At 38.2% G+C, this 18,453-nt stretch overlaps 1 protein-coding gene and 1 long non-coding RNA gene across 8 annotated transcripts in view; one reads left to right on the top strand and one right to left on the bottom strand.

The window, feature by feature from the left end:
• The window catches only part of LOC116069124, a 19,943-nt gene extending 10,291 nt beyond the window's left edge, over positions 1–9,652 (bottom strand). The window contains exon 1 of one of the 4 annotated variants that reach the window (XR_004109863.1): positions 9,485–9,652. This is a non-coding gene — a long non-coding RNA (uncharacterized LOC116069124). Of the gene's footprint in view, positions 1–7,170; positions 7,757–9,484 lie in introns of those variants that run through there. The other 3 variants (XR_004109861.1, XR_004109862.1, XR_004109860.1) reach the window with 3 other exon arrangements.
• Wrn (WRN RecQ like helicase) overlaps positions 1–18,453 on the top strand; it is a 131,740-nt gene that overhangs the window by 10,959 nt on the left and 102,328 nt on the right. For 3 of the 4 annotated variants that reach the window (XM_031339505.1, XM_031339506.1, XM_031339503.1), the window contains exons 2-3: positions 16,200–16,330; positions 16,979–17,091. In XM_031339505.1, coding sequence (XP_031195365.1) covers positions 16,253–16,330; positions 16,979–17,091 — 191 coding nt within the window. In that variant the 5' untranslated portion in view covers positions 16,200–16,252. Of the gene's footprint in view, positions 1–16,141; positions 16,331–16,978; positions 17,092–18,453 lie in introns of all 4 variants that reach the window. The other variant, XM_031339504.1, reaches the window with a different exon arrangement.

The following is an 18,453-nucleotide window of genomic DNA, read 5'->3' as shown; positions in this document are numbered from 1 at the left end:
AAAAAAAAAAAAAAGACTAGCAAAAATCTATGATAAGTTAGCAAGTCTTAAAAATCTATTTAGTTAAGGAATTTAATGAAAACTTTGTTTCGTTATAGATTTTTTGGTTACCCTGTTTTCCTCGTTCCATTCTCATTTCTATTTATATATATAAAATAATCTACAGGTTATGTACATATACATGCATGCTAGTTGCTAGTAAGTGTAGATAACATGTACCGATACATTTTCTGAAAATATCTAAATATAACAGAGTAAAAGAAATCAAGATCAGATTTTTTAATCTTTAATTTTATTTATTATTATTTTATGTATGAGTGTTCTACATGAATAACTGAATGCCTTAGATCCCATTACAGGTGGTTGTGATCCACCATGTGAGCGCTGGGAATTGAGCTCAGGACCTCTGGAAGAGCAGCCAGGGCTCTTAATCTCTGGGCCATCTCTCCAGCCCAAGATCAGATATTTTTGTTTATATTTTTAAAATCAGAATATAATATGTTAGATACTATTAAGACATATTTAAATAAATGGGGTTTTTGTTGTCCCCCGGCTCCTATCTCTTTCCACCCCTTTCTGCCTTTCTTCCCCGCTCCACATGCTTTTTCTCTCTCATTCCATGTGAGTCCTTGTCTGCTTTCCATCCTTCCTCATTACCTCATCCCTCTCATGGTTCCCGTTCTAGACTGTTGGGCGTGATCCCACTTACACCTCTTTACACATGGACATCTACTTATTCTGGCTAGGATCTGTCTGTATGTGAGGGAGAACATGTGGCTTTTTTCATTTCTGATGACCCAAAGGTCATCTGACTTCCTGGCCCATCTATTTTTCTTGTAAATTTCATGATTTCTATTTTCTTCACTAAACTCAAAAATGTAAAAAAGGTCATTACGTTTAAAACACGTTTGTGTTTGTACCTGTACATGAATGTGGAGACCAGCGTCACTGGCCTAGGATTTGCTGATTAGGCTAGGCTGTGCTGACTGGCCACCTAGATTCAGGGATCCTCCTGTCTGTCCTAAGACTGTTTTTTTTTTAAACAAAATTTTTTATTGGAAGTTGCTTTGCGGTAAAAATAAGAGAATTGTATTGGTGAAATCCAAACTGTTTAACCCAGATTAGGACCCAATTGTTTTGGTTTTTGGAGTTCTATGTGCCAGATTATTCTAACTATGACTTACCTAGTCTTATAAATCTACCAGTCATTCAAATTCCTTTGTTTGTTTGTTTTGGTGTTATTTTGGTATTTCTATTTGTATGCATGAACAGTTGGATGAGAATACAAAAATGATTCAGATTGTAGTTGGAAACTTCTAAATATAGATTGTGTGTAGTCCTGGAGCAAGAGAATAGATTCCTACTAAAATACAGTACTCTGACTCAGGGTTGATGGGTAAAAATGAAGTATGGTGTAAACGAGTCTTCGTTTCTCATTGTTTGAATTTATTATTTAGAAGACTATTCCATCTATAAGCACTTTTGTGGTTAACTGTTGATAAAAAATATATTCTTTGCTTATTTTGTCTGGATTTGGCATCTCTAACTATATTTATATTGTTTTTGTCTTTTTACTAGCATATATTAATTGTACATAATAATAGGTTTTAGTAGGACCTGTACTAGTTTTATATTAATTAATACATGTATTCCACACATGTACTATAATGTGTTTGGCCTCACACCATCAGTGACTTTTACTGTTACCATTCTATTGTTCTTCTCTCCTGTCCCAAATAGTCCTTTTTACTTTCCTGTCCCTCTTCTTCTGTTCTAGAATCTGCATATAAGAGAAAACACACAATATTTGTCTTTTTTGATCTTAATGCCATGATACTGTAGTCTATCCATTTCCATGAAAATGACATGACTTTGTTGTTATTTTTTTAATGGTTGAATTATACTATGCTATATGTATGTGGATCCCTGTACTGGTTAGTTTTTTGTTGTTTGTTTTGATAGAGGGTCTCACTATGTAGCTCTTGACTAGCCTAGAATCACTTTATAGACCTGGCTGGCCTTGAACTCATCTAACCTGTCTTCTAAGTACTTGATTTAAAGGCATACTCCACCACATACATATTGTATGCCTGAGAAGGATGTTGAATGTCTTAGAATTTGAGTTAAAGATGATTATGAAGCCAGCATGTGGATGCTGAGAACTGAATCCTCAAGAGCAGTAAGTGATGATCTTAACTGCTGAGTCATTCATTGGTCTGGTTCCAAGTTTTTGTCAACCTGACACAAACTCTAGTCACTTGGGAAGGGGATCTTAGTTGAGGAATTATTCCTATCCGATTGGCCTATGGGTAAGTCTGTGGAGTATTTTCTTTATTAACAACTGCTGTGGGAAAGCCCAGTACACTGGGTGTGGCCGCCCCTGGTCAAGTGGTCTTCTGTATAAGGAAGTGGGTTGAGCAAGCCAGGAGAAGCGAGGGAACAGGCAACATTCCTTCATGGTCTCTCTTTGGGTTCCTGACTTTAGGGTCTTCCTTGGCTTTCTTTGATAATTAACTCTAACCTATAAGACAAATAAACCTCTCAGATTGATTTTGTGCAGTGTTTTACCACAGCAACAGAAAAACTAGGGCCAGCACATTTTCTTTATCCATTTATTAGTTTATAGGTATCTACACTGATCACATAACTTAACTTTGCTATTGTGAATGGTGCTGTGGCACATATAAGTGTATAGTCTATTACATGTTGACTCTCAGTCCTTCAGGAGTGGTAGGACTAGACAATATATTAGTTCTATCTTTTAGAGTAATAATATTTCTGTTCTATAGATTAGCTTATATATTTGTTTGAGGGACCATTATACTAATTTCCATAGTAGCTGCACTAATTTACATCCTCTCTAATTTCAGTGACCTAGTGTTCATTCAAAAATATTGCTTATCATTCATGTGCTTTTATGGTTTCTGTACCTTGTTTTGCTATTGAGTTGTAGTTTTCTTTCATTATCTGAATCATTTCAGTTGTTTTGCTATTTGTTGACACAAATTTGGGGTCTAAAATGTGACTTATTTTATTGGTAGTGACTTGGGCTGTTTCATTATTCTATATATCCCTATTCGTTTAGTCTATGTTTCAGTTTCACTGAAATTTCTTTGCTGATTTTTTGGTCTGATTAGCTATCTATTGATGCGAGTTGGGTATTGAAGTTATACAATCTAGATCTGGATTTATGTATGTGTGTTTTGTGAGATGAGTGTATCAGTGTGCCATGTATATACATTTAGAGTTGTTCTATCTTCTTGTTGAACTTCTATGTTACTATATAGTGATCTTCTTTATGCCTTTTAATTTTGACTTGAAGTCTGCTTTGTCAGACATGAGTATAGCTATTCCTGTTTGATTGTGCTTTCTGTTTGCTTAGAATAACATTTCTCCACCCTAGCACTTATTTAAGTCTCTGTATATATTTGCTAGTGAGATGAGTTTCTTGCAGACAGCAAACAGTTGGATTTTTTTTTTCCCCCAGTACTGAAAATCAAGTTCAGGGCATTATGTATGGGTGACAGGCACTTTATTTACTAATTTTAAAAAATTGATTCTACATATTTTAGAGATCTAAGATTATGTTAGAGTTATTATTAAATGTGAAATTCTTCATTTTTTTCATATTAGACACTTATTTGTTTACTGGGTTAATGTTTTATTCTTCCCTAATTTTTATTCATTTATTTATTTATTTATTTAAATTTCCTAAGCTTTTGTGCTTGTACCTATTTTTTCTCTTTTGTATATTGTATTTATTATTTTTGCAATGCTGGCATAGTTATGGTAGTTTGTGTATATAATTGAAGGTGATTTTTTTCTTCTTTTATTTTGAAGAATGTTTTGATGGTTATAGTAATCTTTCAGGGCTTGAAACATATCAATCTGTGATCTTATAGCCTTAGGGTTTCTGCTGAGAATCCAATGGTAGTCTCATAGATTTGTCTTTGTAAGCACCTTGATACTTTCCCCATTCAGATTCATTATTCCTTATATTGTCTTTATTTACTCTTGATGGTCTAACTGTCATGTGAAATGGACATGTTTCTGGTTGTATATATTTCGAATTTTACATGGCTTTTATAGTTGAATGTCTACTTCTTTTTCTAGGTTTGGGGAGTTTTTTGTTATAATTTTATATAATAGGGTTTATGTCTTTGTTCCTTCTTTTATACACCAGAGTTGATCCCTTTATAGTAGTATGCAGTTATGCTTATTACTTTTTTATTGCTATCTGAATATAAAAAGTATTCAAAGTTATATTCAATTTTTAATCTTTCTTCTGCTTTATACAAGTCTATTTGTAGTACATTTAGTTGTTCACTTGCAGTTTTTCCTTGAGGTGAACTTCTTATTTTCAAGATTTTTTTCCTTCTTCAGAGTTTCTCTTTGCTGTTTTTTTATACATATTGCCCAATTTCTAAGTCTTGAATTGACTTCTTTATTTCAGTCATGCACTCATTTAGCTATGTAATCACTGATGATTTTAGAACCAGTATTTTAAGTCATCATGCACTTCCATATTTATGAGTGCAGTTATTACAGAATTAGGACTTTTTGGAGGAGCTATATTTCTTGGTTTTTTATATTTTTGTGTAACTGTGTTAGTTTGTATCTGTTTGGAGTGATAGTGCTCTGGGTTTTAGATGGTGGCTATCACTTAATGAACAACCTTCTCTGCACTTGCATGTCTAGAACTGCTCAGAAAGGAGAAAACAACCACAAAAGCAACAACACGGAAGCAAAGAAGATGTAGAAATGCAATGAAATCCCTAAAAGACAACTGCTTTACTTGCAAAGTCATAGGAAGGAAAGTAATGAAATCACATAGATCCAACTGTGAAGTATAAAATTACTGAAAGGGTCCTGTGTGATGGGTCATGCTTGGAGTCCGGCCTTTAGAAGAATGAAGCACAAGGATCACTGAGGGCTCAAGGCTGTCCTGGGCTGCCCAGTGAATTCCAGTGCAGCCTGAGCTATAACATGAGACTCTTGAAAAAAAATACTAAAAGTACAATTATTAATAATCAAACAAAGGAACTGGTAGCATGGTTAAATAAAAGGAAAGAAAAAGACCAAGAGGAAGAAAATCAGTATCCAATTATGAAGAAAGAAAATAAATATAAAACTTAAAGATTAATAAAAATAAAGCATGAAAGAGTTTTTTAAAAAAATAAAGGCAATTACTAAACCTATTTTTAAATAAACAAAGAGAAGTAAGATGGAGAAGCTTCAGTTGGAATCCACCAAGTCTAGAGTGGGTTGTGGATCCTCAGTGGGGCCTATTGTAATCCCTTTCTGCTCTCACTGTGGAGGTTGGTGCCATATTGTTTGATAAGGGCTAGGCCAGTCAGGAGTAACTTGTCAGCTCCAAGACTGCATTCACTTTCAAGTTTATTTTATTTGTGTGCCAAGAGCTTCTTGAGGTCCTAGTGAGCTCTGGGGCCTAGGATCTGGATGGGTTGAGGAGTGGGACAAGCAAGGGGATCCCTGAACTTTACAGTGGAGAGAGAGAATCCAGGAGACCAGGCACCCTATCTACAGGTCTCAGCACCTTTAGATCACCCCCAGCAGTGAGGCACCCTGTGGGAGGCAGGAATGGGGAAACCGATAGGACCTGGGTCAGAATGCTTACACCCACCGAGCAGTAAACCACATGTGGAAGGAAGGGAGGCAGCTTTGGAGGTCAAGCATAGTTACAGCCTGGGCCTTTGACATCTCAGCCTCCATGATAATCTACAGGCAGAGTGGTTAGCTCTGGGCCACAGAGGGCAGGGCCTCTAGCCACTCTGGCTCTTAGCTCCCTGCTGCTTAAACTCAGTGGGTCCAGTCTATGTCTGATTCCTCCCTTTCCATGGCTGCCTCTCTTGTTCACTTCCTACCCAGACGTTGTGGTATGGTGTCCTCAGGCTCTTTGACTCGTGATTACTCCATGTTCTTAGGGCCCAAGAATAGCTAGGTCATTCTCAAATTGTAGGATGCTACTGCAGAATCCTGAGGTATGGGAAGCAATATAGTGAATTTCTCTTCAGTGTTAGCCTACCGCACCCTGGCCTGTGTCCTACCAGATCCCCTTGTTGGCCTACCGCACCCTGGCCTGTGTCCTACCAGATCCTCTTGTTGGCCTACCGCACCCTGACCTGTGTCCTACCAGATCCCCTTGTTGGCCTACGGCACACTGGCCTGTGTCCTACCAGATCCCCTTGTTGGGTTTAAGGCCTTTAAGGAGTATGTGGGCTCTTCCTGCGGCAAGCAAGGGCGGAAGTCCGTCTTTTGTCTCTGGGGCAGCCTGCCCTGCTTGTTTCTCTTTGGTTTCCTAGCTACCTTGCCTCTCAGGAAGCTGAGGTGGGAGCTATGGGTTGTTTTCTACTTTTCTCCACATGACCTTTCTGTTTATGCCTTTTCTCTTTTTCCAACAACTCATTTGAATCCCAGTGCTCCCCCTTCTTTGCTTGAAACTGTGTGTTACCCTGGCTCTTCTCATTCTCAGTATTCCATAAAGGTGCCATCTGATCTGCTTGGAACTTCCCTGGAATTCTACGGTGTAGAATCCCAGTGCTTCCAAGAGAAGCCAGCACACTACAGGATGGGAAGTAGGAGGCCCGTGAGCGAGCATCACTGCTCATCAGCACTCCAGTTCAAGATGGGCGGGCACTGCAGCACATTCCTATAAATGCAGAACTTGGGAAGCTGAGCCTGCAGGAAGGCCATAAATATGAAGCCAGTCTGGCTTTACACAGTCAGGTGCTGTCTCCAAAATAAGCATATAGAAAACAGAATGAAATACACAAATCCAAAACATAACCAAAACTCCCACTCAAGTGTAAGTATAGTTTTAAAAGATAAATTTTTTTGGTATTTATCATATTAGCAGTGCAGTCAATAAAACTAATACTATGTGGGCTGGGCTCAGTGTTAGCTAGCCAGGGTGCTTGGTCCACATGTGCTTCCCTAGGTTCAGTTTTCTGCTCTGAAAATAAGACAATACAAAACCCCACCAAGTCCTAGAATTATGAGATACAGTAAGATAAGTAATATAACAACAAGAGTATAATTATATTTTACAGACAAGGAATTGAGAGCTTAGCAAAACAGTGGCTTGGTCAAGGTCACATTAATATTACGTGATCATATGCCAATGTCTAATTTCCTAATGTAGATTCTTACCTGTATATAAACACATCCCATGCGTTGTTTCCTCATGAGAATCAAAGTGATGAAATTGTTTCAAAGAGTGACAGAGCTTATAAAGATGGCAGAAAGCAGGACAGAATGAGGTGGCTGGCTTGGGCCCCCAGGCTTTGAAGGGGATGGAATTCTATTACACTTTACTAGATAAGAATTTAGAACCTAACATCTAACACTGTACACTATGAGTTAATAAATTGTGAGGAAATGGCCAAAGTGTATTCTGTAATGAAATAATCCTCATATGAAGTTGTTCTATGTGACACTGGAAGGCCTGTCTTGCTCTGTCTTTTCAGTTTTGGATACATTTTCTTGACACAAACTGTTATCAGAGCCAGACTCCTTCGCGCTCTAACATCTTGCTTCTGTATGTTATCACCCTCAGTCCTCAAGCGGTCTTTAGCGATGTCAGCTACTCTCTTTTGGTGCAGAGTGACATTATAAAGTCTTCTTGTTCAGAATCACTGTGGACTTAGTGGCTATAGTAAAATTTTCATAAAGATCCATAGAAATTAAAATTATAGCATAAATATACAACTAGCTTCTCCTAACATTTTGTTATCAGATTTCAGAGTAATTATAAACATTTTCACATTTTTACTAAGAAATGAGTATTTACATACTTGACCAAAATAATTTAGATAATTATTGAAACAGTTTCTACATTAAGCAGTATAACTGCCTATTAGCTAATTGCTGAATGATTACATATTAGTTATTAATATTGTCTAGTAACAACTTTATCTTATACCCGAAATGATTATTTTGGTAATTTAACTTAATTTTCTGGCTTTTTTGATATTTTTAGAGAGGATTGGGATACCTTATTTAGTTTAGCCTCAAGCAATTAGGTGAGGCAATTACCATGGTAACAGAAGGTATTCATTTCCTTACCTTAGCTAAAGGTTTTAGGAACAAAGAAATCTCTCAGCTTATCCACTGAAACCCAACTTTCTCTTGAGACTGGCATTGTTGTTTGTTCTCTAGAAGAGGACTCAGTTCTAAATGGGGAAAACGTGTCCCTGAGCTTAATCTCTTTGTCATGGGGTGATTTAAAAAGCTAACCCCCCCTTTCTTTTTTTTTTTTTTTTTGGTTTTTTGAGACAGGGTTTCTCTGTGTAGCCCTGGCTGTCCTGGAGCTCACTTTGTAGACCAGGCTGGCCTTGAACTCAGAAATCCTCCTGCCTCTGCCTCCCAAGTGCTAGGATTAAAGGCGTGTGCCACCACTGACCAGCAAGCAACCCCTTCTTAATCGAAAATGTGGTCTTAACTTTTATTTTTCATATTTTATATTGAGAATTTCATATATGCATATAACATTTTGATCAAATTCTCTCCTTAAATCCTCGCCTTTCCTATTCCCCTCCTAATTTCATGTGCTCTTTTTTCTTTTTCTTTTAATGCACTGAATTTTCTTATGCTGCTTCTATATGCATGAGTATAGGCCCACCTAAGACATCTAGCCTGTCCGAGACCACGTCCTGAAGAAGGCTTACTCTTGTTTCCCCAGCAGCTGTCTGTTGCCAATACTATCTGGAGGACTTCCTAAACTCCCCTCAGTGCATGCTGGGATTCCCCCTCAGTGCATGTTGGGATTTGGCTGGCTTGATGTTTAGCATGCAGACAAACGTCTGAGCTGTGCAGTAATAACCCTGTCCCTCTTCTGCAGTGATCGATCCCCGAGCCTTGTGCCATGGAAGTCACGTTTAGAGCTGGTCAGGTTTTTTTTTCTTTTTCCTTTTTTTTTTGTTCTGAATTAAACTTGAAATCTCATTGGTATGCTCTCTATTGACAGGATACCAGACAACCTCTCCTAACCGTCTCATTGCTGTCAAATAAAGTCTCTTAAGGTGTATTTTTCAACACATAATTTATAATTTTTGACAGGTGATTTATTAATATTTATTTGGCTAGTTCTACCATTCCTAGGCAGAAGGTCTATTTATTAAATTAGCTATCATGAGGTGAATTTTGTAACTAATTTATCAAAAACTCTGGTCATGGTAGTGCATAACTATAATCCCACCACCCAGGAGAGTGAGATGTGAGGATTGTGGGTTTAAGGCCAATCTCAAAAGAAGTTTTGTCTTAAAACAAACAAATAAACATGAAACAAAACACATAAAAAAAACAACACCTAGGCTTTTAGCAGAAATTTCATTATTAGAATGTATCTTGGAAATAAAAACCAAACAACCACCACCCCCACCACCACCCTGAGTATGCTGTTAAAAATACCAGCACTAGAGGCCTGGAGACATTGCTCATGGCTGAGAACATTAAGTGCTCTTACCGGAGAATGGCTTCTGGTTCTCACAACCTCATGGTGGCTCACAGCTCCTGGTACATGGACATCTGAGCCTGGAAATAATAATAATTAAGGCTTTACACAAATATCCATCTAACAACATGCATGTGCTATGCTGTCTATACACAGTGACTCCTGAATATTCACACTTGCATAGAGTTTTGAATTCTGCATTGTGATGTCATAGAAACCCTAAGGCCAAAGAAATTCAGAGGCTCGAGGTACTTTCTGTTTAAAGTAGATTAAAAGTGCAGTTAATACTTAGTGGGTAAAGGTGCTGGCTTTGCAAGCCTGACAACCTGGTTCAGTCCCCAGCATCCATGTAAAAGTAGGAGAGAAGCATACCTTAGCGTCAGTAACAGTGTCAAGCCTTGGTGCCCCTCTATGCGATGGATCCCAAGTTGGGCCTGTCACTGGACTTCTTTTTCCTCAGGCTCTTCTCCATTTTGTCCCTGTAGTTCTTTTAGACAGGAACAATTCTGGGTCAGAGTTTTTGACTATGGGATGGCAACCCCATCCTTCAATGCTGTCTTTGTATTAGAGGTGGACTCTACGAGTTCCCTCTCCCCTTTGTTGGGCATTTCATTTAAGGTACCTTGCTTTGAATCCTGAAAATCTCTCATCTCCCAGGTCTCTGGTACTTTCTAGAGGGCCCCCCATTTCAGAGCAACTCACATTTGCATTAAACTTAACAAATATTTTGTGACCTTCTTGTTCAGATTTTAATTACATCTTTGAAGAGTTTATCAGAAAATGTATTCATAAAATGAGTGTTATATTACTTTACTGTTAAGTTTACTCCTAATAATGTTGATTTTATTGTACAGCTTTTTGCTGTTGTAAATACAATTTTGACTCTGTCCTAATTTCTGGGGATGTATTATCATATCAGAAAAAGTTTTATTATAGTTTCTATTGTATATCAAACCATATTACCATTTTCTTTATCAATTAAAAGAGAGCTACTTTTTAAATTAAGGGCTCTTTGGTTCTCTGGTTATAAACAATGGTGTGTAAAATAAAATCATTTACCACTGTTTCTCTTTAAAAAAGTAGGAGAGAACCAACTTCACAAAGTTGCCCACTAACCCTATACACAAGTGCTGTGGTGGGCGCTTGCTGGCACTCACACATAAACATATCACACACACATACACCCCCCACTCACAATTTGTTATTTCACTACTGAAGTCTTGATAGACCAAGGTTTTACACTAAAAGGAACATTTTTAATTATCCCCTCTGTTTCTTTCTTGAAGACTTGTTGTAATATAGTTACATTGTAGTTAAAATTGCAGCCATCACAGATCCTAGGGAAGATGCTCTGACAGCCAAGTAGTAGTATTATGAAACAACATTTAATTAATGCTGTCTGACTCTCAAAGAATAATTAATAGCACTAACAGAGCAGATGAGAGCTTTAGTAGTATTTTGAAAATATTTTATATAAAGTTTAGTTGTATTCAAAGCTGTACATATGATCAGAAGGAATTAGCATGTCTCCCCTTTAAGGAAATGGAGATGCTCTTAGCTTTAAGGGTTTTGTGCCCTTGGTAATCCATGTAAGGGGCCTGAATTGCTGGATAGTAGCTGGTTGTAAAGAAGTTTGTAGACTGCGGAGGCAGAAGCTCCTCCTGCTCTTTGCTGTCACATGATTAGGAAAACTTGGTGTGTGGTGGTTGTTAAATAAAATTCAAGTCATGATCAAAAGTTAGCATAAAGTCCAATATCTAGTAACTTTGACAGTGGGGGAGGAGAGTGAGTGCTTGCCAAGCATTCAAGGCCTCAGGTTCCATCCTCAGTGCCACATACACCAGACATAGGGGCCAAGACGTGTCATCTCATCTCAGTACTGAGAAAAGAAGATCAGGAGTTCAAAGTCACCTGTGTCTACATAGTGAGTTTGAGGCCAGCATAGGCGTCACGACATTCTGTCACAATAAAACAAGCAACAAGAACACTCCCCAAACAACAGCCTTCCCCCAAGTCCAGGGAAGACTGAGAAATGTGAGGTGCATAGTAAACTAGGGTCAGCAGGAGTGTGAGGGGGTTAGAGAGGGTGTGGGGATACAGAACACTGGTCACTGTATGAAGCTGACACAAAGATGCATACTAAACAAGGGAAAAGAAAAGCCTTTTAAGATATAGAAACATAATCTTATTTATTATTGTGTGTGAGTGTGGGTATACACAGGCCATGGCACCCATGTAGAGGTCAGAAGTCAACTTTGTGGAGTTGCCTCTCTTTTTCTACCTTCACATGGATTCTGGGGCTCAAACGCAGGTCACTCCACCTGTGGAGGGCTGGGCTGTCTCATCAGCTCCAAAGAACTTGTTTTTAATACTGCTTGTGAATGAGATGAATGTCACTATTGAAAAACTGTAAATTAATATAAATTATGCTGATCCCTGTCTAGCTTCAAGTGAATGAGATCCAAACTATGCTTTATTTATTAGAGTCTGCACAATTACTGGGGGATGACCCCTCATCTAAATCTGTAATGCTAGTCTGGCTACTTCCCCAACTGGGCTCCCCAAATACTCACTGTTTGAATCTTCCTGGGTTATTTCTTCTCCAGCAGCCTGGTGTCCCAGGGAGGCATTTCACTAGGGCAGTGCTGCTGCTCCATCATGTCTTATGGAGACCTCCTCTTCTCTCTGTCTTCTCCTTCTCTATTCTCCCCAGTAACTGGTTGTTGTTAGTTTTACTTAACCAATAGTTTTAAATTGGGGGATAGGTTTGCACAACAAAGGCTGGTGTACCTGGGGATTTGCTTGTCTTGGCGCCACCAGATCCTGGAGTACAGAGTTTAGCATATAAATACAGCAGCACCAGACCAACCCACAACAAAAACCAGACATGCTTATGTTGGGGTACTCAAAATTAAAGAAAAACCACACATAACAATCACAAAGAAATGTGTAGTAACAGCAAAAACAAACAAACAAGCAAACACCCAAAAAACAAAACAAACAAACAAACAAAAACCACCACCAACAAAAACACAGACAGTCTTTAAATGATAAGAGCCAAAAAGCTGTAGGTGGTAGTAGACGGTTAGGCGGGATAATTTCAGGAAAGATTTAAGTTCTTAAAAACCAAACAAGCATCTATTTATATATGCATGCTCTGTGTGAGTGTGTGTGTGTGTGTGATTGTGAGTGTATGATCGTGTGATCGTGTGATTGCGTGATCACCAGTGCTCTTGGAGGTCAGGGTGTCAGATCCCCTGGGAGCTGGAGTCTCAACTTGGGTGCTGGAAGTGGGTCCTCTGCAAGAACAGTAGAAACTTTTAACCTCTGAGCCATCTTTCTAGCCCCAAGGTACTGGTTTTGTAAATACATTTACCTTTAACTTCTCTTCCTGGGGGAATCTAGATCCAATTTTGTAGGTAAATAGCTATCTCAGATTAAAATGATCCTGGTGTTACACAGCTGCTGATGACGTAATGAGGTTTATGTTTGCCTCAACCTTGTGCTGAATTACTTACATAGCTTTTGTAAAAGGTTTTTGTTGAAACTCGTTCATTTTCTGGTATTTTGGCAGTGCTATACTCTGGGTGCAGCACAAACTTGTTTTCGGACTCTGTACAAATATACTGTAATAACAGACCATGGGTGTTGTGGGAATATTTAAAAAAATGAATCCACCCCCCAAACTCTCTTTCCTGCCGGTGCACATTCTAATGCCTGTACCCGTCTGACCTCAACACTAGGTCCCCGCGGGTTTCTTCCAGCTAGCAGCAACATCTCGGCTCACATGCAACTCTTTACACACCCCCAGAATCATTCGTCTAGCGCCTAGTACTAGTAAAGCATGACTCTTAAGGCTTAATTATCTAATCAGGTTTATATAATAAGATCACAATTACAAGATGCCAATACAATAATTTCAGTGCCAAATGATAAAGACAAATTTTGACCCAATGAATTTAACCTTGTAAAAACTTTAGCCTGATTGTTATAACCACTCGAAGTCTAAATCGACCTTTTCCCTGGCCTCCACGATGATCCTCAGCTACCTTCCTGCTCTCCCTTTCCTCCCATCTACCTCTAGCTCCACCTCTCTATTCCTGTCCAGTCACAGGCTGTCACTGCCCTAATGTGATTGGACAGAGAAAATGCTGCAATACGGGGTGTGTGTGCTATAAAATCCTGTCTTCTGCTCATGACATAGCTGTTTCATTAATTCATAGCAGATTGTATTTGCCTGCATGAGACCTATATCAGATCAAGCCAGTCAGAATCCCAGCCTGAAAAGGGAGATGCTATCTGTGACCCACTTTTAGTGGAGATATAGGAATTGATGGCTCTTGAGGGAGGGAAGAGTAATTTTTCTTTAGGAGTGTGGCCATTGTTAGCTTGTCCATGTTCCAGTGGAATGCCTCACACTCATACACATAGAGGCAGCAGTAACTGGACTTAGTGGGTTATAAAAAAATATTAGTAATGGAACTTGTATACAACCAAGCTGTACCACTACCAAGCGCCTACCCAAAGGACTTTACCGTACAATAGAAGTACGTACTTAGTTGTGTTTATTGCTAATCTTTTCCTAAGAGTGAGTATGTGAATACGCAGATGAGTGGATAGAGAGTCTGGAACCAGGTAGGAAACCACAAAAGGGAACCGTAGGTGTCAAGAAGGGGAGGGGCAGAGAGCAAATAGGCTTCCTATTGCTGTGATAAAACACTATCCCCAAAAGCAACTTGGGGTGGAAAAGATTAGAGTTTACAACTCTGAGTTCACACTCCAGCAGCTTGGGGTGGAAAAGATTAGAGTTTACAACTCTGAGTTCACACTCCAGCAGCTTGGGGTGGAAAAGATTAGAGTTTACAACTCTGAGTTCACACTCCAGCACTGTGGGAAGTTGCAGCAGGGACTCAAGGCAGGAACTGGAGGAGGGGCCAGGGAGGACTCTCACTTGTGTCATGTGGAAAGTAAACTAGCCAGGACAGTTGACCCCTTGTCAACTTAACACACCAGTACCTACTATGAAACATAACCTCTCCCTTATTGTTCATTTAAAAAAATCTCATATTGATATCATAATCTAAGTTATAAATAACTTTAAAAGTTTCATATTCTTTAAAGATTTGAAAACTTTACAAGTTCAATCTCTTTAAAATATCCAAAATTCCTTTAAAACTACCAAGTTTCTTTAAAATATCCAAGGACTCATAACTGAGGGGTTCCTGTGAAGTCAAAATAAGTTACTTTCTTATTCCAGGGGAGAAGAACCAGGGCACAGTCACCGAAAGTTCAGAGTCCACATTGATAACTAAGTAAGCAAATGCTCCTAGGCTCGTCTTCTGTAGGCCAGACTTACAGAGGCAATTTTTCAATTATGTTTCCCTTTTCTCAGACAGCACAAATTTGTGTCAAACTGACAAAAATCTAGCCAACAAAGGCTTGGAAGCAGAAGCCCTGCTACTGGGAGTAGCAGGGCTCGAGGACTGGGGACTTGGTGAATAGAGAGAAATAGGGCGTAGGAAGAGAAATAGCAAAAACAAAACTTTCTTGAAAAATGCCACAATGAACCCTAATCATCTGTATACAGTACAAAGTGAGTAGAACAGATTCTACATCTGTAACTTGACATCACCTTTTGACTTCTGTTAGTGGTTTTGAAATTTTGGCTAAAAGCAACTTAGCCATTAGCAGTTATAAATTGCTTTAGGGTTTATAAAACCTGCATTTTTACATGAGTTTGTCTTATTACATTAAAGTTGGGTGGGTCCAGGATGGAGTGGATCTGGGAAGAGTTGGGGAAGGGGAGCCAATCTGATCACAACACGGTGTATGTAATTCTCAGAGATCTGAAGGAAGGAAGACAGTTTCTTCATATTAGCTGATAGTGCCAAGTATAATAGGCTGTTCCTACATCTTCAACGGTTGCTCTCATTTCTTAATAGCAATGGAATGTTTCATCATGACACTCTTCCCCAACATATTTAAAACTTTACTCCCCATAAGACACTCAGGTAACAGGAACTTCCCAGAGGTTTGAGGAGTTTAGTATAAATCGTGTAGGAGCACGGATGCGTTTCATTATTAAGACAATAATACATTTGGAATCTCATACTTGAAGTCTGGGTTATATTCCAGTGAGTCCTCAAAACTGTAACAGCTTAAGAAAAAGGTCATTCATGAAATGCTGTCTTTTTAGGGAAGTGTCTCGTACTCAGCCAAGGACACAGTGAAAGGGCTTAGTACTGGGCAGCTGTCATGTCTTCCAAACTGGGTCTTGATTTTATTTTGTGAATAAATCCAGTAGTTGTGCTGAGTCAGCCTATACCTCATGAGAGATGATAATTATACAGAAAATCAAAGATGCTGAAAAATTTAATACTTCACATATTCAAAGATCCTGTTCATTAAGGAGATAAAAATTATTCTTTTGAAGGAGCAAAGCTATACACATAACGTATTAGAATTTTGAAACTGCCATAACCATAGACCTTAATTTGTTATAAAAGGAAGAAGTAATGTATAGTTAATAAACCTGGCGTACTGCATTTGCTTCTCTATGGTTTAAGCTCTTGTCCTTGAGGCTAGGTATAGCTCATACTAAATATGTATATTTGTTTCAGGCTAGGTGTTATATTCTGTACTAAATATGTATGATTGTTTCATTTTCAGTCCCATCTACTGGCTGTCTCTGAGCTTTCTGTCAAATATTCATCATATTTATTCATAGATATTGTTTATTGGAATTTCCAAACGGAGCATTTTAAAGACAAATGAAAACAAATGGAAACCACTTCACTACAGCGGAAATTTCCAGAATGGATGTCTGTGCAGAATAAAAGATGTACTGCAGGAGAAAAGGTAATTATTCATTGGTTATTTGTCTAAGTGGGAAATCTTGTTTGAGTTTGGCTGTGCAGTGAGTCACCCCCATTGCTTGCAATCTTCGGGTCATTGTTGAGAGAAAACTTCCTGTTATATGAATGAACCAGGACCAAGTTGTTGAAAGGTAAATGGGACTCAATTTTAGATATGTTTTATCAAATGAGATTCCCTAGTGTATGTTCGCTCTTTTTATAGTTAGCATTCTTAGTTGATGATATTGGGTTGTTCCAATTCAGATAATAATTTATACACTATTAATGTTGGTTATTTTTTGGTTCAAATAGTTTGAGTCCTTGGAGGCTTAAGACCTGAAAATTTGCCACCAACATTTTAAGGTCACATTATTGCATCTAGGATGTTAATATAATTATGAGGAAAAAAAAACCAAGTAAATTAAGTGACTTCACAAAAGTAAGACTGGAAATTTGAAAATAGAATTGTGTGGAAAAATTACTTTAGGGTAGTATGGCTTTACCTTTGTTAAACTGATCTTATATTCTATTATACTCTATAATATAAACCTCGGGGCTATAAATCTCTTCAATGGACTTTATTATTTCAGCGAACACTTACTGCTTGCTGTGATGTTTATTTGTGTCTATTTTGAATTTTGCTCAACTCCAGGCGTGCATTCAGAAGAGTGTTCTTGAAGATGACCTCCCGTTCTTAGAATTCACTGGATCTGTTGTGTACAGTTATGAAGCTAGCGACTGCTCTTTCCTGTCTGAAGACATTAGGTAAGGGACTTGACGCTCTTCCCATTGAATTTGTACCCGTAAGAAACAGTGATACCTATGAGTGCCTAGTTTTACAATAGAAGTATATCTCAGAAGTATTTTTACATATATCACTAAGTTGCAGTCTACATTTTAAATACAAAAAAACTCACTAAATTAAATTAGTAGGATACATATTTGTTAATTAGTAACCTTTTCTACTTCATTAGATAAGTTTTTTTTTTTTTTCTTTTCTTTTAGTGCTTGAGATCTAAGTACAGAGAAAACTGTTGAAGACAGCTGTTTACCAGTTTAGGAAAAAATGAAAATATTATTTAATCTCTAGCTATTTTCATATCTTAAAACATCAAAATATTAAGTAATATTTATGATTCTCTGTTTTATTTTATTTAAATTTTATTTTTAGCTTTTAAAATTGTGTTTGGAGGCCTCCTTTGACATATGTTTGTATACCACATGGGTGCAATGTCCACAGAGGCCGGGAGAGGGCTTTGGATCCCCTTGAACTGGAGTTGTGAGTGACCTTATGGGTGCTGGGAATCAAGCCTTGGTTCTCTAGTGCTCTCTACTGTTGAACCATTTTAAAAGTTAGTGATAGTTACTGTAAACAGTCTATGAGAAGAGCTTTAGCAATGACTGTTAGTACTTTAAGAGTTGCCTGTCTTTGTTTTTCTAAGGCTGTAACAAAATCCATGGCCTGAGTAAATTTAAACAAATACATACAAGTAAATTTATAAATAAATTTGTTCCTTCCAGTTTGGGAGGCTGTAGAGCCCCCGAGAATGGGCTTGGCACTTGCAAGGGACCTTTGTACTGGGTCTGTACCATGGTAGAGGCTAGGACGGGCTGAGATTAGCCAGTTCTATGGACACCTATTCTGGGAGTGGAGCCCTGATGAGCCAAACACTCCAAGCCGTGTTCCCTTGAGGGTCCCATTTTGACAGGGATTATGAATAGGATGTTCATGACCCAGGCCTTGTGTAATTCGGGTTCTGGAGCAATGCAATCTAAGCCTCTTGAAGCAACTTACACTGAGAGTAGTAAATTAATTGAGATCATTGAAGTGACGGTGTGTGCCCTTTTGATTTTTAACTATTTTCATTAAAAAGCAGAAGTACATAAAGCTGTTCATCAGTGTCTTCCTGGTGGTTGGTAAATGTAATCTAGAAGGGGCATTTAGGTGTCTTTACTTCTGGCCCACTCCATTTACTGGTTACATCTGGGCTTCATTTTGTTGAACTAAAATTAAACTTACAGAATAAGTAAATCTATTATACATGCTTATGTATTGACTTCACCGTGTTACCTTTGTCTTCCTATGGTATGACATGTGTTGTATTAGTTAGAGGTTTGTTTTTTTTT

The sequence above is a fragment of the Mastomys coucha genome, unplaced genomic scaffold (assembly GCF_008632895.1).
Source record: "Mastomys coucha isolate ucsf_1 unplaced genomic scaffold, UCSF_Mcou_1 pScaffold22, whole genome shotgun sequence".
NCBI lineage: Eukaryota > Metazoa > Chordata > Mammalia > Rodentia > Muridae > Mastomys > Mastomys coucha.
The sequence above is the reverse complement of the archived record's forward strand: the minus strand, read 5'-3'. Positions and strand labels throughout refer to the sequence as shown.